Source organism: Zophobas morio, unplaced genomic scaffold (assembly GCF_036711695.1).
Source record: "Zophobas morio isolate AGI-343-1 ecotype UQ-CSIRO unplaced genomic scaffold, CSIRO_AGI_Zmor_V1 ptg000012l, whole genome shotgun sequence".
Lineage (NCBI taxonomy): Eukaryota > Metazoa > Arthropoda > Insecta > Coleoptera > Tenebrionidae > Zophobas > Zophobas morio.
The window spans coordinates 7,651,355-7,677,600 of record NW_026972117.1 but is presented as its reverse complement, the minus strand read 5'-3'; the positions used below and the strand labels follow the sequence as shown (position 1 = coordinate 7,677,600).

At 32.1% G+C, this 26,246-nt stretch overlaps 2 protein-coding genes across 5 annotated transcripts in view; one reads left to right on the top strand and one right to left on the bottom strand.

The window, feature by feature from the left end:
* Positions 1–11,532, top strand: part of LOC135127722 (uncharacterized) — a 90,083-nt gene extending 78,551 nt beyond the window's left edge. The window contains exons 2-7 of one of the 4 annotated variants that reach the window (XM_064054290.1): positions 747–1,109; positions 9,286–9,424; positions 9,486–9,667; positions 9,862–9,942; positions 10,885–10,989; positions 11,327–11,532. In XM_064054290.1, coding sequence (XP_063910360.1) covers positions 747–1,109; positions 9,286–9,424; positions 9,486–9,667; positions 9,862–9,942; positions 10,885–10,989; positions 11,327–11,406 — 950 coding nt within the window. In that variant the 3' untranslated portion in view covers positions 11,407–11,532. Of the gene's footprint in view, positions 1–746; positions 1,110–9,285; positions 9,425–9,485; positions 9,668–9,861; positions 9,943–10,630; positions 10,682–10,884; positions 10,990–11,326 lie in introns of all 4 variants that reach the window. The other 3 variants (XM_064054291.1, XM_064054292.1, XM_064054293.1) reach the window with 3 other exon arrangements.
* A 304-nt stretch (positions 11,533–11,836) lies between these two features.
* LOC135127721 (uncharacterized) lies at positions 11,837–19,343 on the bottom strand. The gene is made up of 3 exons (XM_064054288.1): positions 19,234–19,343; positions 17,919–19,175; positions 11,837–12,402 (listed from the first exon to the last, which is right to left on the bottom strand). Exons 1-3 carry the CDS (start codon positions 19,246–19,248, stop codon positions 12,193–12,195), a joined length of 1,482 nt encoding a protein of 493 aa, XP_063910358.1. The 5' UTR covers positions 19,249–19,343; the 3' UTR covers positions 11,837–12,192.
* Positions 19,344–26,246: the final 6,903 nt, after the last annotated feature.

The following is a 26,246-nucleotide window of genomic DNA, read 5'->3' as shown; positions in this document are numbered from 1 at the left end:
TTTCTGTCTTTGGGGGTGTATTTTTGCATGAAATTCGTTTAGTCGGTTCAAGTGTGTTATATATATGTTCTCGTTTATTTTGTTACCGACTATTATCACAAAAACCAAAATTACAAGAGCATATAAATATAAAAGTAGTTCCGAATCAACAAAAAACTTCACGTTGGACGAAAACTGGATCTCGAAGTTGTTTAGCAGCACTTGCAAAAATAAGATTGTTACGAATAAAATCATTACGGTTTTAAAGTTAGTCCAATTTATATTTTTTTCAAACTTGTGTGTATCTTTATCATAACTGAGAGAACTGGTCCAGAGATAATTTGAAAATAAAATTACTTGATTTAGCACATGTGTTGATATTGTTTTAGTGATCATATTAAGAAGAAACAAGTGGATATAAATGATTACTAAACGAATACAGAATTCTAAATAAATGTAATGAATACACACAACGAAACCATTTCTGATGGATATCACTCTAATTTATTAGATATATATTACGTGATGACAAATTATTTTCCACAAAAAATACTGAGCACACTTTCCACATCGAACCCATTACAAAAATTCCCAATCCCCCCGTGACTTCATCCCATCAAAATCCGTTGCACAATTCAAAATAGATCGCGACTCACTCCCGATATTAGCCTAGTTGCAAAAAATCTTGGCCCACCTCCAAGCCCCCAACCTAAATTTATTTCTTTCTTCACTCCTTTCGTTCCATTGACAATTATTTCTATTTCCAGGCTCGGCTCAGATAAAAATCAAACGCCTCGACGTCCCATCTGCCATCCTCTACGGAAGCCAGAACGACGTCATCCTGGACTGCGACTTCGACTCCGGTGGCGACACGGTGGACGAAATCAAATGGTTCCTGGACGAAACCATCCAGATTTACCAGTGGTTGCCCGAGACCAAAACCAAAGCTCAAGCCATCGGGAAGCTCAAAAACCACATTGACGTTAACTATAAAGCGACCAATGACGAGAGTACGATGTACAGGGCGCTGCACATCACGGACTTGTCGCCGGAGTTTTCCGGGAATTACACGTGTAAGGTCAGCGGGCCGACGAGCGAAGATGTGGAAACGAAGAGGATGATAATTTACGGTGAGCGAAATTTTACGTTTATGGGTCGTAAAAATTACGCTGGTTGTAAAATTGGTGAATGAGGTGTTTGTACTTCGATTTTTCTACCGTTGACCCTGGTTACGGTGTTGAAATGGACGGAGTTATTTTTGAAGTGTGGTTGTTTTGTCATACTGGTGGATTGCAGTGCAGCGACGACAGGTGGATTATTTTTAACGTGGCGTTTATTTTGCTGTTTTGCAATAATTTGTCGAAAGTTACAAATTGCTTTTTTTCTCTCGTCGAATGTTACATTTTTGATGTTTCAAACTGAAAACAACAACAACAAGAATTTGCATGCAGGTTTTATGAATCAGGGATTCAAGTTGTTTAAATTTTAGCATGTAATATTTTGTTATTAGAGAAATAAAATGTTTCGTCGGCGTCAACTACATTTAATTGCCTCATTTTCTAAAAAAAACGTAATTTCGTGGGGTGATTTTTTTTTTTGTAGCATAACGACACAATTTAATAATTTTATAAACACACAATCACCCCACTAAACATCAGTTTCGGGTAATTAAACAAAGTAAACCATGGACAGTGTAATCCACTGTAAACAATCAATACCGAGTGTCGACCGAAAATGCCAGCACAAAAAACACCAACCCATTTTTTGAACAAACTAATCCTACTTTTGTATTACTTATGCATTGTCCAGTTCAAGTACAGTTCGAGTACAAACACGTACCAAAGAAAAAAGCGCCGGTTTAACCTAAGATTTGTACTAGGTTTACTGCCAGTTCTAATATATTTCGCAATTCTGATAAACAACGTCGAGTTGCAATTTTCGTCCAACTTAACTTTTTTTCTGGAAACAGGTCTAGCGCTATATATCTACCTCGCTGCAATCCTAGTGTTTACAATAATAATTAGCAACAGAATAAACGAACACAGATACGTGCTACTTTTCAATCTTTTGGACAAATTTTACAAAAATCTGGATTTTCAAGACCAAAAACACTGGAAAGAAAGTTTCGCGCAAAAGTTGATTTTTGTGGAAATCGTGTATCGTTTTATCGTAATGGTTTACAGAAATTTTTCGCACTCGGTAGCACAAAAGTCACTAGTAAATGCGCTCTCTCATTGCTTTGTTTATTATATGTCGGTGATCGTAATCGTAAGCGAAGGGACATTTCTTTTTACGGGATTAGCGATTGGGAAATATTTCAGCCATTTAAACAAAAAACTGTATTCTAGTTGTTATGAAAAACAAATACGTTTAATAATGCGGCAGCACCAAAACTTATACGATTTGGCACTTTTATTCAATAAAACTTATTCGGTTGTCCTTCTCATGCTTAACGGGTTTTACTTTGTAACAATTTTGTTGAGAATAATGTTCGTGTATTGCAATATGCAGGTCCAGAAGGACCTCTTTGTCAATGTTGAAATTGTTGGAATATGTTTTAGTTTGTTGAAGCTGACGTGGTTGATAACAATTTCAGACGATTGTGCAGCGAAAGTAATTTTTATGTTTAATTGAAATACCAACTGGGTTTTTCATTTTTAGGCTAATAGTTTCCCGAAAACTATCTACAAGTTGTTGCCGCAAACCCAAAACAAGAAAATAAGGAAACTGGTAATTAAAAGGTTTCGAAATACGGTGAATTATGAAAGAATTTTTAGCTAAACACATATGGTCTTCAACTGCTACATGATAAATTACAACTGACGGCAGGCGGCTTCTTTATCGTCGATTCGAGACTCATATTTAATGTAAAACCAACAAATTAAAGTTTTTTGAGTCTTTGTATTTCGTTGTAGATGATTTCTGCAGGAACTACGTACACCATTATAGTACTACAATTTTTGCACTATTACGAATTATAAACAACTCTTACAATAAATTACTTACATGTTGTTTATTCACAGTGGAAAATATTTATCTTTCAATTTTGTTTACTTCTTCGGCGCAATTTCTTTTAATCCTGTTCAAAACAACCATACAATTTATCACACGAATTAATGTAAACATTTACAAATACAAATTATTAAAAAGCTTTTTTCTAATTAGATACAACAAAACACGGTAAACAACGAATCCAATTTCCCTCGTTACTAAATATGGTAGTGGAAAAGCGTCCAACGGCTTTTTTAAACAAATTAACCCTAATTTCATACTACTTATGGACGGTACATTTTAAATACAATGCCACTACAAACCAATTCGAAAAAAATAAGCTTTGGGGAAACATCAAATTCATACTAAGCTTATTACCAAGTGTATTATACCTCAAAATTCTTGTAACGAATTTTCGAATCCAGTTCACGTCCAACATAAAATTTTTCCTAGAGTCAGGTTTACTTTTATATCTTTATGCAGTAATAATTCTCGTGCTGATAACCTTATTATCCAACAAAATAACCGAACAGCAAAATTTACTAGTTCTAAACCGCCTCAACGAAGTTTATTTGAATTTACCACATTTTAAAAATCGACAATGTTGGAAAGAACAAGTCGCAAAAATTATGATTTTGATGGAAATCGTGTATCGTTTTCTTGTTATAGTATACAGAATTTTCATCGAACATCCACATACTCACTTCAGTCTGGCGGTGTTTATGTCCAGTCTGCTTTCATACGGTGTTATTTTCTATTTTACGATTGTCATAATCGTGTACGAGGCAAGATTCCTTTTTTCAGGGTTGGTTATAGCGAAATATTTCAGAGCTTTGAATAAAAGAATGTATTGTTGTTGCAACGAAAAAGAGATAAATGTCGTCATGAAACAACACCACAATCTGCACGAACTCACGAGATTGTTTAACAAAACTTTCTCGGTTTTCCTTCTTAGTTACAACGGGTTTTATTTCGTGACTCTGCTACTTAGGATAATGTCACTCTACTGCAACATTCGCGTTAATAAGGAATCTTCCGCAAATGTGGAAATTATTGGATTGTGTTTTAGTGCCCTGAAGCTGGGGTGGATCATTACAGTGTCCAATGACTGCACTTTTGAAGTATATGTGTAACAGTTTTAAAATACCGTTGGCAAAATTTTCATTTTCAGGCGAACCATTTCCCGAAAATCATTTGTAGATTGTTACCGTATACGCAGAATAGAAAAATAAGAAAACTGGTAAAGTTTTAACAATTGATAAGAGTTTTGTAAGTGAAAAATTTTATTTTAGCTGAACACATACGGTCTGCAGCTGCTACACGACAGATTAGAATTAACAGCTGGAGGGTTTTTTACGATCGATACAAGACTCATCTTTTCTGTAAATTTCGTTAGTTTATAAATTTTTTATTTAGATTTTTATTTTAGATGATTGCTGCAGCAACCACCTATGCTATTATAATATTGCAGTTTTTGAACAACTATGAACTTTAAACGAATTACTTGTGAACGTACTCTACATAGTTTTTAGAAAAAATTTCTGTTTAAGAAGTATGTAATAAAAGTATAATAAAAAATTTAAAAAATTTGTTAGACAAAAAAAATAATAGTTCATTAGTAGAGGGAAATGTAGACTTAGTATTAAAAACGACAGTTAATAAAGTCGGATAAATTCCCCAAAAAGGGGAGGGTTGTATTAATACCCATCGTGGGAACTAATACCATATAGTGTGTCACTTCCGGACAACCTATACCCCCTATTAATAATATTATCATAATGACGCATACAATTTTAAAGTCTGTCAGCATAGGTGCAATAATTAAAACACCGGTCTAGAGTCGGTTATCTGATTAATTTATCAGACGAACAAATTCACATTTCTGACTTGATTATAGCGCATTAATTAACACGAAAATATAGGCTCATTTGTTTCCAGAGGAATATTTTCTTTTCTTGTTGAATACTCACGTATCAAAACGAGTTCCTCGTTTCGCTTATCTCTTGGCACGTGCCACTTCGTTACCCATCGTTGGTTCCTTACAAAGAAGTCGTTCCTGCCTTTTACTTGTATTGTTTGTTATATCAATACTTGATAGAAATGTACTGTAACGGACAAAAATAACGTGTGCTTGAATTCGCACATTGACACAGTTTATTTACGCCACTTGGCGATTACATTGTAACAGTAGTTTTTTCCGCCAAGCAGTGTTCTAATTTTACAATTTTTCTTTTTGTCAGTGCGAAATGTTTCGATTAGTAATTTTTCGGTTTTCAATTTTTCGATTTTTCAGTTTTTCATTTCTTCATTTTTTTTTATTTTTTTTTGGTTTCTCAGTTTATCGGTTTTCCAATGTTCTGATTTTACATTTTTCTTTTTTTCAGTGATAGGTATATCTTCAGTTTTTGAATTTTTCAATTTTTCATTTTCAATTTTTCGATTTTTGAGTTTTTCAGTTTTTCAATTTTTGGGTATTTAAAAGTTTTCATTTCTGAAATTTTTCAATTTATTTTTTTTTTGTCTCCTCAATTTTATGACATCTAACTCTTCGAGTTTCATTTTAAAATTTTCCAGTTTTTCGATTTGCAAAGTCACGCGTTTTTAATTTATAATTTTCAATTTTTCGATTTGTCAATTTTTCATTTCTTCAACTTTTCGATTGGCTATTTTTCGTTGCGGTGTTTTCTTTTATTCAGTTTTTCAATTTTTGGGTTTTCCAACGCTCTAATTTTACTATTTTTCTTTTTGTCAGTGTGAAATTTTTCAGTTTCCCGATTTTTAAATTTTTCGTTTCGTTTTTTCAGTTTTTCACTTCTTCTATTTTCCGTTGCGGTGTTGAATTTTTTTTTTCACTTTTTCAATTATATGGTTTTACAATTTTTCCATTTTTTAATTACAGGCTTTTAAAATTTTTTCATTTATTCGATTTTTCATTTTTTCTATTGTTAGTTATTCAATTTTTCAATCTTCCAACGTTATAAGTAGTTTTTGGACTTTACAATATTGATGATTCCATAATTTTTCGTTTTTCCAGTTTTTCGATTGGGTTAGATTTTCTTCTTTCCAATTTTTGGATTCATTATTTTTTTTTAATTTTAAGTTTCTCCGTGTTTTTTTTTTTGTTTTTTCAATTTATCGGTTTTCCAATGCTCTGATTTTATAATTTTTCCCTTTTTCAATGTGAAATTTTTCAATTTTTGAGTATTAAAAAATTTGTCATTTTTGAAATTTTTTTATTTATTTTTTTTGTCTCTTCAATTTTATGACATCCAACTCTTCGAGTTTCATTTTAAAATTTTCCAGTTTTTCGATTTTCAAACTTTTGGCTGTATCACTTCTTAGTTTTTACAATTTTTCGATTTACAATGTCACGAGTTTTTAATTTTTCGTTTTTACAATTTGTCTATTTCCAGTTTTTCATTTCTTCTATTTTCCGTTCCGGTGTTTTATTTTTTTTTCAATTTATAGGTTTCCCAATGATCTGATTTTACAATTTTTCTTTTTTCAGTGTGAAATTTTTCAGTTTTCGGATTTTGAAAATTTTCAATTAACAATTTTTCAGTTTTCAATTTTTCGATTTTTCAATTTTTTGATTCTTTAATTTTCTTTTTTTTTTTAAATTTAGGGTTTTCAGTTTCTCGAATTTTCAATTTTTCGTTTCTTCATTTTTTGAGTTCCAAATTTTTCTGGTTTTCACTTTTAATACATAGGTAATAATAATTTTAATTATTAACCTATTTCACTTTTTCAATTTCACGGTTTTACAATTTTTCCATTTTTCAAATAGAGGATTTTAAATTTTTTTCATTTATTCGATTTTCCACTTTTTCTATTGTTAGTTATTCAATTTTTAATCTTCCAACGTTATAGTTTTTGGATGTTACAATATTGATGATTTCATAATTTTTCAATTTTCCAGTTTTTCGATCGGGTTAGATTTTCTTCTTTCCAATTTTTAGATTCATTTTTTTTTTTTATTTTTAAGTTTCTCGGTGTTTTTTTGTGTTTTCAATTTATCGGTTTTCCAATGTTCTGATTTTACTTTTTTCTTTTTTTCAGTGATATATATATATCTTCAGTTTTTGAATTTTTCAATTTTTCGTTTTCAATTTTTTCAATTTTTAAATTTTTAAATTTTTCAATTTTTCAATGTTCTGATTTTATAATTTTTCCCTCTTTCAATGTGAAATTTTTCAATTTTTGGGTATTTAAAATTTTTCATTTCTGAAATTTTTCAATTTATTTTTTTTGGCTCTTCGAGTCTCCAACTATTCGAGTTTCATTTTAAAATTTTCCAGTTTTTCGATTTTCCAACTTTTGGCTGTATCACTTCTTAGTTTTTATAATTTTTCGATTTGCAATGTCACGAGTTTTTAATTTTTAATTTTTCGATTTTTAACTTTGTCAATTTTTCATTTCTTCAACTTTTCCATTTGCTGCTTTTCGTTGCGGTGTTTTATTTTATTCAATTTTTCAAATTTTAGGTTTTCCAATGCTCTAATTTTACAACTTTTGTTTTTGTCAGTGTGAAATTTTTCAGTTTTCCAATGCTCTAATTTTACAACTTTTCTTTTTGTCAGTGTGAAATTTTTCTGTTTCCCAATTTTTAATTTTTTCGATTAGTAATTTTTCGATTTTTTAGTTTTTCATTTCTTCTATTTTCCGTTGCGGTATTTTATTTATTTATTTTTTCAATTTATAGGTTTTCCAGTGTTCTGATTTTACTGTTTTCCTTTTTTTTTCAGTGTGAATTTTTTCAGTTTTCGGATTTAGAAAATTTTCGATTAACAATTTTTCGGTTTTCAATTTTTCGATTTTTCAATTTTTTGATTTTTTAATTATTTCGTTTTTTCAATTATAGGAGCTTACAGTTTCTCGAATTGTCAATTTTTCGTTTCTTCAGTTTTTGATTTGCAATTTTTCTAGTTTTCATTTTAAATATAAAAGTAATAATAATTATAATTTTTAAACTATTTCACTTTTTCAATTACAGGATTTTAAAAATTTTCATTAATTCGATTTTTCATTTTTTCGATTTTTAGTTTTTCAATGTTTCAATGTTATAATTTTTCAACTTTACAATTTTCACGATTCCATAATTTTTCGATTCGGTTAGTTTTTTCTTCTTTCCAATTTTTCGATTCACTATTTTTTTTAATTTTTAAGTTTCTCGATTTTTAGTTTTTCAATGTTTCAATTTTTCGTTTCTTCAGTGCTTCGCTTTGCAATTTTATTTTTCGATTTTTCACATTTTCGATTTTTAATTTTCCAATTTGTCAGTTTTTCCATTTTCCACCTTTTCGAATAACAAACAATAGAAAAATTGTAAAACTGTAAAAATCAAAAATAAGAAATGAAAAAACGGAAAAGTATAAAACGAAAACTTTGAACTATCTATCTAAAAATTAGAAAGTAAAAACGTTGAAAATCAAAGAAGTGCAAAATCGAAAAAACTAAATTTTGTAAAATCGGAATATTGAAAATGAAAAAAATCGGAAAATCAGATAATTGCGAAATACAAAAATTGCAAAATTGAAAAATTTTAAAATTGGACAACCGAGGAATTGAAAAGTCAAAAATTGAAAAAACTGAATAAACGGATAATTACAAAATCGAAAGAAATATGGAAAAAATAAAGAAGACGAAAAAACAAAAAATTGTGACGTAAAATTGAGAAAACAAAAACCAAAAAATTGAGAAAATCAAACATAAAAATCATGAACTTCAAAAATTGTGACAACGAAAAATTGAATACCTAAATTTTTCGAAATATTATACATTTGATTTTCGAATTTTATTTTTTATGATAGGTAATCCTTATAAGTTAAAATAAATATATGTATCTAATGTTAAAGTCGATGCAAAGAAGCGTGCTACTAATAATAACAGTACTGTATTCCCAAATTTTCGGAAAAATGGAAAAAGTCAATACAGTAAATTACCTCATACATGAATTTTTTAAACACCCTGTATAAGTAGTTTAAAAACTATGAGTGCATTGATAAGCATAAAGTATATTATATTGCATATTTTAGTGAGGATATTATTCGGCAAAATTTTGAGATGACATCATCAGTTTGTTTTTGTAAGTGGATAAACTAATAAATTTTGATTAACGATTTGTCATGGTTACGATAAGCTTAAAACGTTTGCAAGATCATTCGGTTTTGCAATTTCATATATAATATTGTTTTTTTTTTCAAAAATTTGGAAATACATAATATTTACTACATAACATTTCGAGTACTTTAGTATCAATAAAAAGGTCTGAATTTAATTTCTTTGGGCACGTCTTGAATCTCGCATCATTTATAGTGGCCCCCGAAGACGAAACCCCCGAAGACGGTTTTGACGAAATCCTCGACCTCAATGACAACGAAGACGCTTCAGAAATAACATGCACAGCCGGAGGTTTCTATCCTAAACCAAACATGACAATTTATATCCTCAATGAGTGAGTCCGCCCCCCTTCCACACACACCAAGTCTAAATAAACCAAAAGCTACTCTTTGCAGAAACGAAACAGACATAATTTTCCGACAGGATAACGAGAACCACACTCTCACTGAAGAGGGCTACTATAACGTCACTTCCACCCTCAAATACTCTAATCTGACTCAAGATTTCGTTTATATCTGCGAACTCGTTATCCCGGGAACCCCCTTCAATGTCACGCAAAAATTGATGCACACTGAGGGTAATTATTGTGTGTTGTTGCTGTGTATTGGTTAGGCAACACTTTAAACCACCAAGCTTCTATTTTGACCTGTGTGTTTAAAAGTGTTTAAGGGTAGAGGAGGATTCAAAAGTGCGTTAATTGAGTAACGCGGTTTTGGAGCTCTGGTTTATATTAATCGATTTAACACTAAAGCTACTAATTTTTGTATATAGACGGTGAAGCGCAAGTTCAAGAAGAATTGTACGCTTTTAACACGACCAACTCGACGGAGAGTTCGTTTGAGGGAACGACAGGTCGGTGGATAGTATAAAAGTGCTTTGCTTGTTTTGTACCGTTTTGTAGACGACGCTTGTCGGTAGAGACGATGATTTGATGATGCTAGAGAGTGACTTGTTAAACTACTCAAAAATGAATTCTTCTGATATTCAAACAGCGCGGGCTTTTGTGTGAATGCGCAAGCTTTGGGGCAGCTATTTAAATTTAGGCGCTGGAGCTTTTGGAAAAATCAAAGAAACCTTTGTACACGGATTTTCTGTAGTTACTTCCTTTTACTATCCTTCGTGGTCCGAATCAATTGAAATTCAATATCGTTAAATTGATTTATTTTACATTAAAGGATTAAAGTATGTTTCCTGAGTCCTTTTGCTATTCCATGTCAATTTCACACTGATTTCTCTATAAAATCAGATATACCGGGAGATTTACTTCCGTTTAAATTCAAAGTCAAAACCGTTTAAAATTAATGTAAAGTAACTACATGTTTTTTTTAAATTAATCTAATAATCTGAAAATCTATTTCTAGTTGAAATTTGAACCTTTAGTGAAGTTACTTTGAAACTGTTGCCAGCTATACTAAAGAACGCATTTAGAATTAATGTATCGAATAGTTGGCAAAAATAAATTCCAGTAGTGTGTAGACCTTGCTTTAAACGTTTCCCCCCTTTCATTCCAAAAATAGTAAAATTATTATTTTATACATAGCGTCATCCAAATTACGAAAATTTATCATCATAGTTCACCTTTGTTGCGAAGGTAAGCCACAACACAATTTTTTGATTGTGTGATTGTTACACTCTGACGACTTAATTGTAATTCCGCTTCCAATAATATTTTAGCACTTATCGCTTAAAACATTCAAAAAACACTTTCCACTTTCGTTCAGTTTTGAGTAGTTTAAATATCTTTTATTCAAACAAGCAACCTAGCCAAAGCGTAATGACTAGTTTCGTACACAGAAACTGAAACTCAAATTGAAGAAGAATCTGATTTTGTCGCAACTACAGCTGAAACCGCAACTAATTCTGATGACGTCACTAAAGAAGAGACAAATGAATCAGAGGGTGACGTGTGAATTGATTGTGCTTGGGTTTCCTAATTTGTGTTTGTCGAATTTATGCTTGTCAGTTTGGAATCCCGTTCTAACAATAACTATTAACAATGCTGCAAGAATTATATTTAGAAACAAGAATTTCGAGGTATTTCTACAGATTTGTTAATTATTTTTCGGTATGTTGTTATTTTTGTTGCACAAATTTTTGTCGGACGTAAATTTTTCTACTCCTACTTAACTAAACGGAAATGGTTGAAGTGTGCTTTACAATTTTTAAGTTCTAATTTTGTTATTAATGATAAAACGCGTTTTAAACAATTCAATTTACGTCGGCTTGTTTTTTACAGAGAGTGCCTCCTTCAGACTGCTGCCAAGCCTGCTCTCGACACTTCTTCCGCTGGCACTCCTAGTTCCACTGAATTTATAAAATAGAGTTATTTATAAATTGTGATAACAAACCAAAATCAAACTATTGAATTGTAAAATAATGTTGTTAATTGTAAATATCTACACGTTTTTAAGAAGCTTGTATATTGTTCACTGATTTATTAATTATTGTATATTACCAAAGTTACTAATTTTAAGCAAAATTGTACAAAACCACATTTATTTTTCACGTTCTGTTATTTTTTGTAAAAGCTAGTCTGAAAAATAAATATTTTTCAAATAAATCTCGTATTTGTTACAAAGCGCCCGAAATAAAATCTTGGAAGCCTGCCCTGTTCCACTTGAGGATCCAGCGCCATATGAGAGCCATATCGGCTGAAATATGGACGGTTCAAGAACCGAGGTAAGTGGAATAAATTTATTGAGAAAACACTTATAATTAGAACATATAAATATTATAGCTAAGGTTAGGTAAAGAAATATTTTCGAGTCAGTCTAAACATTATTGCACGTCTCCCGTCAACGAATTAAAATTTGGCTTAGCGAATAAATGCAGATAAACACGAGTTTAATAAAATAATAAATAACCGTAGAGAATGCGTTCACCTGAAAAAAAATTACAAGACTAAAGTTAATCTTCGTGTGTATAATGGGTTGCCTATCTCCACAAAATAAAAACTTGATGTAACCGACCTACACTAAATCTAAATTATCCCGTGCTAAATATTGACAACACTCGCTACAAGAGCTTTTCAAGCATGTTAGCACCGATTTCAGCAAAACCCATTTATCCTCTTAAGTACTCGTCACTCGTAACCAATTACTCCTAATGTGCAAGGTTTTCGTACGTCACTTTCGCGTGGTAGCCGCTGGGGTCGGCGTAATATTCCACTTTCTGCATCCGCCCATCTGGTAGAAGGACATGGTACAGCCCTTTTGCGTTTTCGCCGTCGCGTTTCTCTTCGTGTCCGAATTCGTTGCCCATTTTCACGTCCCGTATTTTGTAGCCGAAAGCGTAGCGAGCTGCGTATTGGTGCTAGAAAACGTGGATTTTTAGTTTGGCTACAGATAGAAAGTGCAAACAAATGCCTCGTTCTGGGTAAGTATTGTTTGGATGAATATGTGTGCAAATTCAATGATTGGGATTAATGACATGCGCGACTTAAGATGGCTTTGTGGTGTGCATATATAAGTAAGGAGGATGTGTGGTGAGGACAGTACCCTATGGAAGTGAGGTGTGTTCTGAAAAATTTGATATAGGGTGTACACTAATCATGATTTAAATAAATTGTATGAAATTATTGTATATTTTTTAGTTAACGACTTTAGAAAAAAATTGTATTGATTGAGATGAATTAAGGGTATAGTCAATCTTCACACATATTTTTATTGTGGCATAAAATGTGTTTATAAAGCTGAATTGAACACAAATCACATAGAAAGAGCTGTAGAAAGTCTGAGTCATAAATTTAAGTAGGTATGTAAGGAAATGCAAACAAATGGTAATTACGCCGTGCAGTTTGTTGACATTTAACTGTTTAATCGTTAGTTTCTTTGTTTTTTTTTAATCACTTGGAGTCTTTAATGGATGATTTATTTGCTGTTAAAATAAACTCTGTATAATTGAGTCACCTAATTAGATTTAAAAAATGGTCGAACGTTCGATGTGAAAAAATTGGTTACATTCTTAATATTAATTGTTAATCGATTTTTAAGAAAAATTGAGGAAATGTGAAAAATCGATTAATTTTAACTGAAAATTCCAAAAACCTAGAAATCGAAAAGTTTTATTATATAAAAATTGAAACTCAAAAATTGAAAAATTGACAACTGAAAAATCGGAGCATTAAAAACACGAAAAATGGAGTAATGGAAAAATCTAAAAAACAAAAATAGGAAAAATTGAAAATCTAAAATCTGAAAATTTTCAATTTTTGAATTTTTAGGTTTTTCGACTAATGATTTTTGGATTTTTTAGTTTTTCGATATTGAATTTGTCGAATTTTTCAGTTTCCCAACTTCCCACTTTCCTCAGTTTTTCATTTTTTAAATGTTGTACGTTTAAATTTTTCAGTTATTGGTGTTTCAATTTTTCAATTTTTGACGTTGCAATTTACAATTTAGATTTTACATTTTTTTATTTTTCGTATACGTGTGTCAGGGAAAATGATCCAAAAACAATAAGACTACTACTTTTCTAATATTCGAAATTTTGATCGAAAAGTTGATAAATTAAGGAACTGAAAAGTCGGGAATTTGAGGATTTAAGAAACCGAAAATCTGAAAAATCGAGTAATCGAAAAACCAAGCCCTAAAACTGAAAAACTGAAAATTCCAAAAATTTATAAATCGAAAATTAAAATATCAAACTGAAATTTAAAAAAATTAGAAAATCCAAAAATTAAATCTCAAAATATGAAAAATTGACAAATATAGAAATAGAAAATTCGTAAAACTGAAGACATGAAAAATTGAGTAATTGAAAAATCGAAAAAACAAAAATAGAAAAAATTGAAAATCTGAAATCTGGAACCTTTTAATTTTTCAATTTTTAGCTTTTGCGTCTTTGTTTTTCGGATTTTTAATTTTTTCAATTTTTAGTTTTCCAAATTTTTCAGTTTCTCAACTTCTGATTTCCTCAGTTTCTTAGTTTCTTCTCATTTTTTAAATTTTATTATTTTAAATTTTTCAGCTATTGACTTTTGGATTTTTCAATATTTTGATGTAGTAATTTTATAATTTTCTGATTTTTCTATTTTACATATACATCTATCAGCGAAAATAATCCGAAGACGATTGATTTTCTAAATATTAGAAATTTTGATAGAAAAATTGAGAAATCAAGGAACTGCGAAATCAAGAATTTGAAAACTTTAGGAACTGAAAATGTGAAATATCGGATAATCGAAAAATATAGAAAGGTCCAACAACTAAAAAATCGAAAACTTGAAAATTTCAAAAATTAAAAAATCCAAAAATTGAAATGAATAAGTCAAAAATTGAAAAGCTGACAAATGAAAACAGTCAAAGAAAACTCGAAGAATTGAAAATTGAAAAATGGAATAATTAAAACATCCTAAAATTGAAGAACTGAAAACTTGAAAATAGAATAATGGAAAAATCCAAAAAATTAAACTACGAAAAACTGAAAATCGGAAATTTCGAACCTTTTTCAATTTTTAGATTTTTCCACTTTTGATTTTCGGATTTTTCAATTTCTTGTTACAGGAATTTTTGAATAACTTGATTTTCCAGTTTTCAATTGTTCAGTTTTTGATTATTCAATTTTTCGATTTTTTGTTAGTTATTCAGTTTGCTGATTTTTCTATTTTTTATAAATTTTTGATTTTTCAATTTTTCGTATACGTTTATCAGGGAAAATAATCCGAAGACGCTAGGACCACTGGTTTTCAAAATATTCGAAATCTTTATCGTAAAATTGAGAAATTAAGAAACTGAGAAGTCGAAAATTTGAGGATTTACGAAGCTGAAAATGTGAAAAATCCGACGAAAAATCCAATAATCGAAAAATTAAAAATTGAATTACAAAAACTGAAAAGTTGAAAGTGAAAAATTGAAATATCCAAAGATTAAAAAGTCGAAAAATCGACAGTTTTAAGAACTCGAAATGTTGAAAATTTCAAACATTAAAAAATCCAAAAATTGAAATCAATAGAACCTCAAAAATTGAAAAACTGTCAAATGAAGGCACTCAAAAATAGAAGACTCGAGGAATTAAAAATTAAAAAACCTCCTAAGATCGAAAAACTGAAAACTTGAAAATGGAATGATTATTGAAAAATCGAAAAAATTAAAGTAGGAAAAACTGAAAATCAAAAAATTCAAAACTTTTTCAATTTTTTAGTTTTTAGGTTTTTCTACTTCTAATTTCCGAATTTTTTAGTGTTTTCAATTTTTTTTTGATGCATCGATTTTACAGTTTTCCATTTTTTTCGATTTTACAAATTTTCCATTTTTCGTATACCTCAGGAAAAATAATGTGCATAGGACGACTGATTTCGAAATAATCAGAAACTTAAGAAACTGAAAATGTGAAAAATCGGATAATCGAAAAACAAAAAAAGCAAAAATTAAAAAATTTTAGATCAGAAAGTCGAAAAATTGAAAAATCAAAAACTGAAAAATCGGAAATTTGAAAATTTCAAAAATGAAAAAATCCAAAAATTTAAATCAATAGGACCTCAAAAATTGATAGGCTGACAAGTGAAAGGAGTCAAAAATAAAAAACTCAAAGAACTGAAAATTGAAAAGTGGAATAATTAAAAACTTGGAAATAGAATAATCGAAAAATCAAAAAAAATTAAACAACGAAAAACTGAAAATCGAAAATTTCAAAGCCAAATTTTCTCAATTTTTAAATTTTTCCACTTCAATTTTCCAATTTGTTGTTTCCCAAACTGTTCAGTTCCTAAATTTCTTTCTATATTTCAGCCTTTGATTTTCAATTGTTTAGTTTTTGATCATTCAATTTTTCGATTTTACAAATTTTTGATTTTCATTTTTTCGTATACGTACATCAGTGAAAATAATCCGAAGACACTGGGATGACTGGTTTTCGAATTTTCGAAATTTTGATCGTAAAATTAGGAAATTAAGGAACTGCGAGTCGAGAATTTAAAGACTAGAAACTGAAAATGTCAAAAATCAGAGAAAAAAAAAGAATCATGAAAAAATTAAAAATTGAAAAGTCCAAAAGCTGAAAAATAGAAAAATTCCAAAAATCTAGAAATCGAAAAATCGACAACTAAAAAATCGAAAATAGAAAACTCGAAGAATTAAAAATTGAAAAGTGGAATACATAATTGAAACATCCTAAAATCGAAGAACTGAAAACTTGAAAATGGTGTAATTATTTATTGAAAATAGGAAAAAGTCAAAATCTAATTTTTTTCAAATTTTAGGTTTTTCTACTTCTGATTTTCGGATTTTTCAGTTTTTCAATTTTTTTGATGTATCAATTTTACACTTTTCTATTTTTTCGATTTTACAATTTTTCTATTTTTCTATTTTTCGTATACCTCTATCAGGAAAAATAATCCGATGTGCATATGACGACTGGTTTCGAAATATTCGGAATTTTGATTGAAAAACTGAGACATTAAGAAACTGAGAAATTGAAATTTGGAAAACTTAACAAACTGAAAATTTGAAATCAGTTAATCAGTTTTTAAGACACCTGTACATTAATTAAAAAAAATAATTTTGGAGTTATGAAGCACAAGCAATTATGAATTATATAGAACGCTATTTTTTATGGTAATTTCTTCAAACTTTTTATACACTCCTTTTCAAAGTGAAGGTATACATCCCTCTTGAAAGTGGTTTTTAACTCTCTAACATCTACTGGAAAATTTTGTTGTCACCTGATTATTTTATCCTTTTTAAAATTTACTAGTCCGTTCCAAAAATAGTAAAAAAGATGCAGTTGCAATGAAAACCGAAAGCTGTTTTCATTTCTGAGCACCGGAAATGCCAATTAATTGATGTTCGTAAATAATTTTTTGTAGATTCTTACTTTAAACAGAAAAATGAGCATTTAATTTCGCAAACCAAAATTAGAAACTGATTCAATGACCTAGACTTCAATCGAACTACCAATACAATAAAAAAGCGTCTATAATTAAAATCATTACGCACAATGATTTATTAACAGCGCACCCAATTAATAAAATCGATCCCAACATCATAAAACAAATCAAACAAACAACTTGTTTCATTATTTCGAAACTTGTGTTTATCCGACCATAATCGTAAATTATGCAAAATTAATTCCACATAAACTAATTGGCCTGTATGTCATTAACAACAAAAAAGCAACAAAACCCACTTTACGTTCTCAATTAATATTTTCACCTATTAACTACAATCGTTACAACAAAACAATAATCGAACAAAATTTTATTACCCACGATCATTTACTTTCTTCAGCGCCAACGCAACCTTCATTCTTATCTGGTGGAGTTTTTTTATATTCGGCCTGTGATGCACGCGAACAGTATGCTTGTGTTGTTTTAATTTAGGACCATGAAAGACCCCAGGCGACGTATGTCCTGAATAGACGTTACTTCCGCTGTTATAGTGATCGTTGGAGTTGTTAATAATTATGACATTGGAGGGATCTTGATCTTTTTTTAAAGACAAAACTTTAGTTGCACTTTCGAGAAAATCGGACTTGGGTTTTTGGTACGACGAGTAAGGATTAAGGTTTGATATTTCAGCAGGACGATGTATGGGGTGATGAACAGGACTATGATTATGGTGGCTGAAGGGCCTGAAGGGCTTGCGTTTGCGTTTACGGAAACGGCGCAAAGCTTCCGGTTGAATGATAGTAGTACCTTCGGAAATAGTACTCGTATCATTCTGAGAAACTTCATACTGATAGTCATAATCATAGTCATAGTCAGTCGACGTGATATTGTTTGACTCAGAGTAATTATTTTGATAATCAGAATCAGTACTATTATCAAACACGCTTCTTCTAGATCTACACGATAGCAGTCCAAAAAAATCAAAACAACTCGTTCTACTTACTTCATCGACATTGTCTGCAAACTTCAGCTGGTTAACACCTGGAAGAACCTTCTGGTTGTGCTGAGTCTCTAAAACCACTTCTTGATAAGTGTTAGGACTCTGACGACCCTGCGTGACCGGATGCGTCTTCGTAATACTGATTTTCTTCAACTTGGGTTCTTGAATTTTCTGATGTTGATGACTGTGATTCGGGGCGTACAGATTCACAGGTACCACTTCCTGCTTCAACGGTAAAGCCACAGGCTGCTTTAGCGGTAGAGCCACAGGCTGCTTCAACGGTAGAGCCACAGGCTGCTTCAGAGGCTGCGTAACCTGCTGCGTCACAGGCTGAATAGGTTTGAGCCCTTGATTATGAAGAGCGATTTGAGCTAGAACCTTCTTCTGGACTTCGGCCTGTGCCTTAGCAATGGCTCTATGTTGGGCTTCCACTTGTTGCTGGGCTTGTTGTTGGGCTTCAGCCAAAGCTTTCGCGAGTTGAGCCTTCGCGGCTTCGTCCAACTGAGACTGAATCGAATCAATGGAAACGCTAGTATCAATGTTGGGGTGGGTATTCGGGTTGGGAATATCGTGGTTCTGTTCGGTGATTGGATGAGCTAAAGGCCCTTTGATTGGAGGAAGGATGAAATTGGACTGGGGTGATTGCAGCAGACGTTTTAGCCCCTCAAGCTGATTACTAGGGTTTTGCCCTACTAAAGCATTAAGAGCGTTCAAATCATACTCCGACCTGCGATTTTTGACCAACTCTGGATCGACGTAAACGATCTGGTTGTTGTCTTGGCGTTTGATTTTCTCCCCGAAGTCCTCGTAGTAGCTACTGGGCTTCAATTTCCTGCTCGTTACGGGTTTTTTCGTCGACGAAGGCGCTACTCTGCTCAAAACTGTCGCGTTAACTTTTTCTTCTTCCGGAAGTTGGTAATTTTGTTCGACTGTCGACGAAGAAACCGAGGGGTCAATGGCTTTCCAATTTTGCACTAACGACACTCGCAGAGGGGCTTCCGGTTGGACCATTTTGCTTTTCCTTAGGATGTTTTGCATGTCGATGCGCTGCTGCTGGGCATAGCGGAACCTCCGTTGGTCCTGTTGGGCTGTATCGTGGTACCGGAAAACGGGAGGTTTGTACACTTTCGGTCGCTGTTGGTTGACGGGTTCGCGGACTACTCTGGTGTTAGATTCCACCTGGAGTTGGTCGTCGACGTGTTCGTACACCTGGGGCTCTTTCCCTTGCGACACTTTTAGCAAAACACAGATGGCGAAAATCTAGAACAGAATTTAGAAAAATTTGTGAGGGAAGTTGACGCGGTTTCGGAGGGTTTACACTCAGGGTCTTCATTTTCGTGATTCAACGCCGGCACTTCTGGATCGACCTTGTCTTAGGAGCTTAACATTGGCACTGAAAGAAATACAGAGATCACTTTCATTTCTATACGGAGTAGTGCGATAGAGGATGGACTGTCTGGAGATAGTCTTTCTCTCGCCGCTTGATCCGCTTTGTGAGTGGGAGCGAGAGGGGCGGACAACACATGTGGTTATGCCTGTCAAAGAAAAAGCGTTTCTCCGTCTGAAGAGTAGGTCGTGCCGGCCACATTCTTGATAAGAAACAGACTTGATAACATATGGCAAAAACTAATCTAAATCATCCGCAATTTTTAAGAACCACTTTTGCATCGCTAATAACCTCGATGCTTCCGATTAATCAATTCGTCGTTAATTAATCGCTGATCGCCGAGAAAGCACCACAAAAATCGTGAGAGCCGAGATGCGCTCCACAACTTCCGATCCTAATCGCTAATTACACAAAATTTGTAACAATTAAACTAGCCGCCGCGGAAAGTGAAACCGAGACCCAAAAACAATAAATTTCCACTTATTGCTGTGTAAATTAAATCCGAAAGTGGCTACCGCGGAAAAACGCATTTGATGCAAATCCTCGCGAATATCAATCTCATGAAAACCTAATTATTAATTATCCGCGTTTAACTATCGCTTGGTGTGGGTGAAAGTGCTCACTAATAATTTTATAACGTGCGCATTAGAGCATGTGATGTTACATGTATGAATGGAGATAATAGCTCGTAATAAAAGTTTTGTCGGGCCACGCTATGATGATGGAACAATAGACGAAAAACACTAGAGAGATTACTCTTCCGTTATGGATGTTGTATAAGCGATAAAAAACTCGAGAGTTGAGAGTACATCGGTAATGGTGGTGCATGTCTTGATTCCGGTTAATTTCTCAGGAAATCCGAAACTGTGCAGAAACGATGATTTCAAATTTTGGATTTCTAAAAGAAATTTCGGTAATACGGGCGAGTGAGGAGTGGGTGCTTGGATATATTTGAATTTCATATTATTGCGTTACTTCAATTAGGACTGAATATTTAACGGCTCATAAAATTTATACTATCTCTTTGCTAAAGATTTAAATAGTTTTTTAATAATTTTGACACCAATTATGAGTTAAAAAAACATGAACATGGTGATTATTATTTTCCGCTATGGTTGTTGTTATACGGTAAAATTGTAGATGTGGAATTTTAGCAGATCTTGGTGTTTTGAAGTCATCGATGTTAGCAAAAGTCTGAAAAAGGGTTGATCTAGATTTTTTGTAATTTTCAAGTAAAATTATTTTTGTTTATCAGGGAGAAAGTGGTTATGCAAAAGGATTAGGTAACGAAATGTGTACTGATACCTCGTAAGATGCCAGTTGGTCGCTTTTTATTGTTAAACAGGTGTCATGGAGCCTCAATAAAGTTAAATTTTTTTTAGGAATTATGTTTATTCTTTTCGGACATTTTTTCCAAACATTCGTAACTTGGTGAAGTAGTCTATGAAATAAGAAACAATTATTCCAAACTAAAATTATAGAGTGTACATTGAATAATTATTATTAAGGATGTAGTTTTTAATAAGCATTTTTATTTTCCAAACCAATGCTAAGTAAATATTGTAACGGAGTAATTTTCGTAAGTATGTGGTTTACATACATTTTATAAAACAATTAGACCGTACGTATTCATGAATATGATTAAACTTATTTCGCGTGCAGCTTGAGTTCCTTAACATGTAATTTTGCAACAACTAAATAAGCTGAAGCGTTTAATTTTTTTCTTAACATATTTATAATTTTAAATATTGAATACAATTTACCATAAATAAACCATTACAAATGAGAGACTCGTTTCTGCCATCAATTTGTGCAAATAAAAGAAAAATTATATCAATTTGTAGATTCGTACTCGTGTCATTAAAGAAGAAAGTAATTACAAATAATCTTTATTTTATTGTAAAAATTAGACTGTACAGTCAGTCCATTTCTGGTAATATTATTTATTACCTTCGTTAAAAATCTGAAATGTGTGACAGACTCTTGTCTTCCTCATATCGCCGGCACTCGAACTTTTTGCCTCATGTTCGCTAAAAATACATTTCCTACTTTTACTCTGCGAATTTTTAAGTTTCGTGACTTTTTCTAATTTTTTACCGACAAATAATTTATACAATTAATAATGATTATGCTAAATCGCAAGAAGCATCTTTAATCTTATTTAATGGGCCTCGCAAGCAATTACCATCGACTGAATGTGAGAATATTGCTTTTCCATCCAATATGGGCAGATGAAATCAAACTTTTTCTGGGAAAGCTTAGTCTTGAGAGTTTTTTGTTGCAGTTGCGTTTACGAATAAAAATGTCACCTTTGGTTTTTTCGCGTGTAGCCGATAGTACTTTCCAATGAATAATAAACAACCTGTTATTATTGTGTCATTTTATTGTAAACATTTTTGTTATTACGATTAATGTGCGCTGAGAGCGGTATGTACGGTGGTAGTAACTTTCTTTCGGCGAAAGGAACTCGTAGTGTAATGTGTTAGTTATTAATTAAATACTGTCTTTGTGGATCTGATTCGATATGTTGATATGTGCAGAAGGAACAGGTGTTAGATATCAGTTTTACAATTTTACTAAGTAGTAATAAAGTTGTGTTGGTGGAAATGCCGATCTAATTCATGGGCGGCTCTGACATGCCACAGGTGGTATCGTGGCATCGTTTATCTCAAAGTGATATGATGCTGACCTGAAAAATGCTTCCCTTTTCACGATGTTTTACAACTTGTACGAAATTTGTTAGTCACGTGGCATATTATGTAAATGGAAAAATAAATTTTAACAGGTGACTAAAAATCTGGCCATTTTTATTGTTTTTCCGTATGTCGCAGACAATTGTCACGTGGATGTCAAACTCAGTTTAAAGATGATTATTAGTAATAATTTATTACTACTTAATTCATTTCCAAATTTATTTCTGAAACGACATACGGAAATAAAACAAAAGTTGGTGAAGTAACGGATTAATTAGTTACCCGATATACATTTTTATATTATATATTATATTGTTGTAGCATTTAGAAAATTCTGTCTGAAGTGGTTATTACTTCCATATTCAAAAAACGGCATGATAAAGAGAATCTGTGTCGTATTTAACTTATGGAGGTCATTAGGAACTTAAAATACCTACTTCTATAGACAGGGAAGTAAACTAAACTCTGTGTGTAAAGATAAAACAAAACGGCAAAACCAGGATTACAAGAAGAACACTTTCATTTCCCAGTAAACTCATTACTCAGGCACATGCATTTTTTGCTCTCGAACGATTGCTAAAGAAAATATAGGAAAAGCGTCACTTAGACCAATGTTTAATTTACTGTTTTCTTGGCGATCAAAAAGTCGTAAAATAAAAAATTGGTTAATGCTTATTTCGATCGAACTTCCCCGTCCTCAATAAATCCCGCTTTTTTAAGTTGTCAAAGAAACGAGGCCAGAAATGAGGTCTAGAGCTGGAAATCTACGAGAAAATGTATTTAGTCAAGTTTCGAAAATGTCAAAAATTGGCCTAAATTTGAAGACACTTTCACTTTTAAAAAGATGTCTAAAAATTGCGAAAAAATTCAGAGACGAGGAGATCGACATGCTGCTTCCAAAAATATAGTGCATTGATAGTCACGGAGCATAATTTTCGAAAGAATCGGTATGAAATGCGGATTTTTTAAGATTTCTAAAAATTTCGATATTTCCACGGTCGACTCTGGAAAAACGGTTGCACTTATCAAAGAAACGACACGGGAAGCGAATGCTAGAGCTGGAAATCTACAAGAAAATGTATTCAGTTAAGTTTCGAAAATGTCAAAATTTGGCCGAAAAATGAAGAATGGAAAAATTGGAAAATTCTCACTTAAAAAAAAAGTTGTCTAAAAATTTGGAAAAAATTCAGGGACGTAGATCTCGACAAGCTGATCTCAAAAATATAGCGTGTTGATGGTCACGGTGCAACATTTTCGAAAGAATCAGTAGGAAATGCGAATTTTTGTAAATTTTTAAAAATCTCGATATTTCAACAGCCAATTCCCGAAAAACTCGCAGTTATCAAAGAAACGAGGCCGGAAGTGAGTTCTTGAGCTCGAAATCTACAAGAGAATGTATTCACAGTTAAGTTTCGAAAATGTCAAAATTTAGCCGAAAAATGAAGAAGGGAGGACCATTAGAAAATTTTCACTTTAAACAAAAAGTTGTCTAAAAATTGCGAAAAAACTCAAGGACGTAGATCTCGATAAGCTGATTCCAAAAATATAGCGTATTGATGGTCACGGAGAAACATTTTCGAAAGAATTGGTAGGAAATGCAAATTTTTGAAAATTTCTAAAAATCTCGATATTTCAACGACCGATTCCGGAAAAACGGTTGCAGTTTTCAAAGAAACGAGGCCGGAAGTGAGTTCTAGAACTCGAAATCTACAAGAAAATGTATTCAGTTAAGTTTTGAAAATGTCAAAATTTGGCCGAAAAATGAAGAAGGGGGGAGCATTGGAAAATTTTCACTTTAATAAAAAGTTGTCTAAAAATTGCGAAAAGATTCAGGGACGTAGATTTCGACAAGCTGATTCCAAAAATGTAGGGTGTTGTTGGTCACGGAGAAATATTTTCGAAAAAATCGGTAGGAAATACAAATTTTTGAAAATTTCTAAAAATCTCGATATTTCAACGGCCGATTCCGGAAAAACGGTTGCAGTTATCAAAGAAACGAGGCCGGAAGTGAGTTCTAGAACTCGAAATCTACAAGAAAATGTATTCAGTTAAGTTTTGAAAATGTCAAAATTTGGCCGAAAAATGAAGAAGGGGGGAGCATTGGAAAATTTTCACTTTAATAAAAAGTTGTCTAAAAATTGCGAAAAGATTCAGGGACGTAGATCTCGACAAGCTGATTCCAAAAATGTAGGGTGTTGTTGGTCACGGAGAAATATTTTCGAAAAAATCGGTAGGAAATACAAATTTTTGAAAATTTCTAAAAATCTCGATATTTCAACGGCCGATTCCGGAAAAACGGTTGCAGTTATCAAAGAAACGAGGCCGGAAGTGAGTTCTAGAACTCGAAATCTACAAGAAAATGTATTCAGTTAAGTTTTGAAAATGTCAAAATTTGGCCGAAAAATGAAGAAGGGGGGAGCATTGGAAAATTTTCACTTTAAACAAAAAGTTGTCTAAAAATTGCGAAAAAACTCAGGGACGTAGATCTCGACAAGCTGATTCCAAAAATATAGCGTGTTGATGGTCACGGTGACACATTTTCCAAAGAATGAGTAGGAAATGCGAATTTTTGTAAATTTTTAAAAATCTCGATATTTCAACAGCCGATGCCCGAAAAATTGTTGCAGTTATCAAAGAAACGAGGCCGGAACTGAGTTCTAGAGCTCGAAATCTACAAGAAAATGTATTCAGTTAAGTTTCGAAAATGTCAAAATTTGGCAGAAAAATGAAGAAGGGGGGACCATTGGAAAATTTTCACTTTAAACAAAAAGTTGTCTAAAAATTTGGAAAAAATTCAGGGACGTAGATCTCGACAAGCTGATCTCAGAAATATAGCGTGTTGATGGTCACGGAGAAATATTTTCGAAAGAATCGGTGGGAAATGCAAATTTTTGAAAATTTCTAAAAATCTCGATATTTCAACGGCCGATTCCGGAAAAACGGTTGCAGTTATCAAAGAAACGAGGCCGGAAGTGAGTTCTAGAGCTCGAAATCTACAAGAAAATGTATTTAGTAAAGTTTCGAAAATGTCAAAATTTGGCCGAAATTTATGGAGAGTGAGAATGGGAACTAATAGAACCGAGGTTGTAAAAAAAGCAAAGAAACTATTTGCTATAAAATTTGCTTCTTATTTCAGAAGAAAAAAATGAAAGAACAGGGGGGTGGGTGGGGTTAAGTTTAACTGTTTTCTACAATCTTTTATTTACAGACAGTAACTCCGCCCACCCGGCCTTTATTTTATTAGAGGATATGTCATTTGTGAAAATCAGTCTTATCTTAGCAAGTACTAGCCCCACCCACCCACCCTCTATTTTATTAGAGTCTATTTTATTAGTGTAATTTGCCAAAATTAGTCTTTTTTTAAAATCAAATTTTAGGGGTATAATTTATCAGAAAAGCAGTATTTGTTGGACTGTATTTCAGAAGCGAGGGAAGTTCTGTCGAAATAGCATTCGACCAATTTTTTAGCCTGTACATTGTAAATTAACAAATATAAACAAACAATGTCTAAAAAGATTTATATAAACATTTTAGTTGCTAATAATACATTGATAAATTAAAGATTCATATTGTGACGTCGCGAATCGTGACGTCACGACATATTCAAACAAAGGAATAGCATCTCGAACATTCGCGAACGTGTTGTTTAGCCAGCCAACCGGTATTTAACCAATTTTTTAGTCTGTACATTGTAAATTAACAAATATAAACAAACAATGTCTAAAAAGATTTATATAAACATTTTAGTTGCTAATAATACATTGATAAATTAAATATTCATATTGTGACGTCGCGAAACGTGACGTCACGACATATTCAAACAAAGGAATAGCTTCTCGAACATTCGCGAACGTGTTGCGCCAGCCAACCGGTATTTAACCAATTTTTTAGCCTGTACATTGTAAATTAACAAATATAAACAAACAATGTCTAAAAAGATTTATATAAACATTTTAGTTGCTAATAATACATTGATAAATTAAAGATTCATATTGTGACGTCGCGAATCGTGACGTCACGACGTATTCAAACAAAGGAATAGCTTCTCGAACATTCGCGAACGTGTTGTTGCATCAGCCAACCGGTATTTAACCAATTTTTTAGACTGTTCATTGTAAATTAACAAATATAAACAAACAATGTCTAAAAAGATTTATATAAACATTTTAGTTGCTAATAATACATTGATAAATCAAAGATTCATATTGTGACGTCGCAAATCGTGACGTCACGACGTATTCAAACAAAGGA

Bases quoted from the DNA above. Each gene is read 5' to 3' on its own strand.
- LOC135127721 (XM_064054288.1), bottom strand. The intron at 12,403-17,918 runs GTAAGTAGAACG...CACGTTTTCTAG, and splicing joins TTGCAGACAATGTCGATGAA to CACCAATACGCAGCTCGCTA.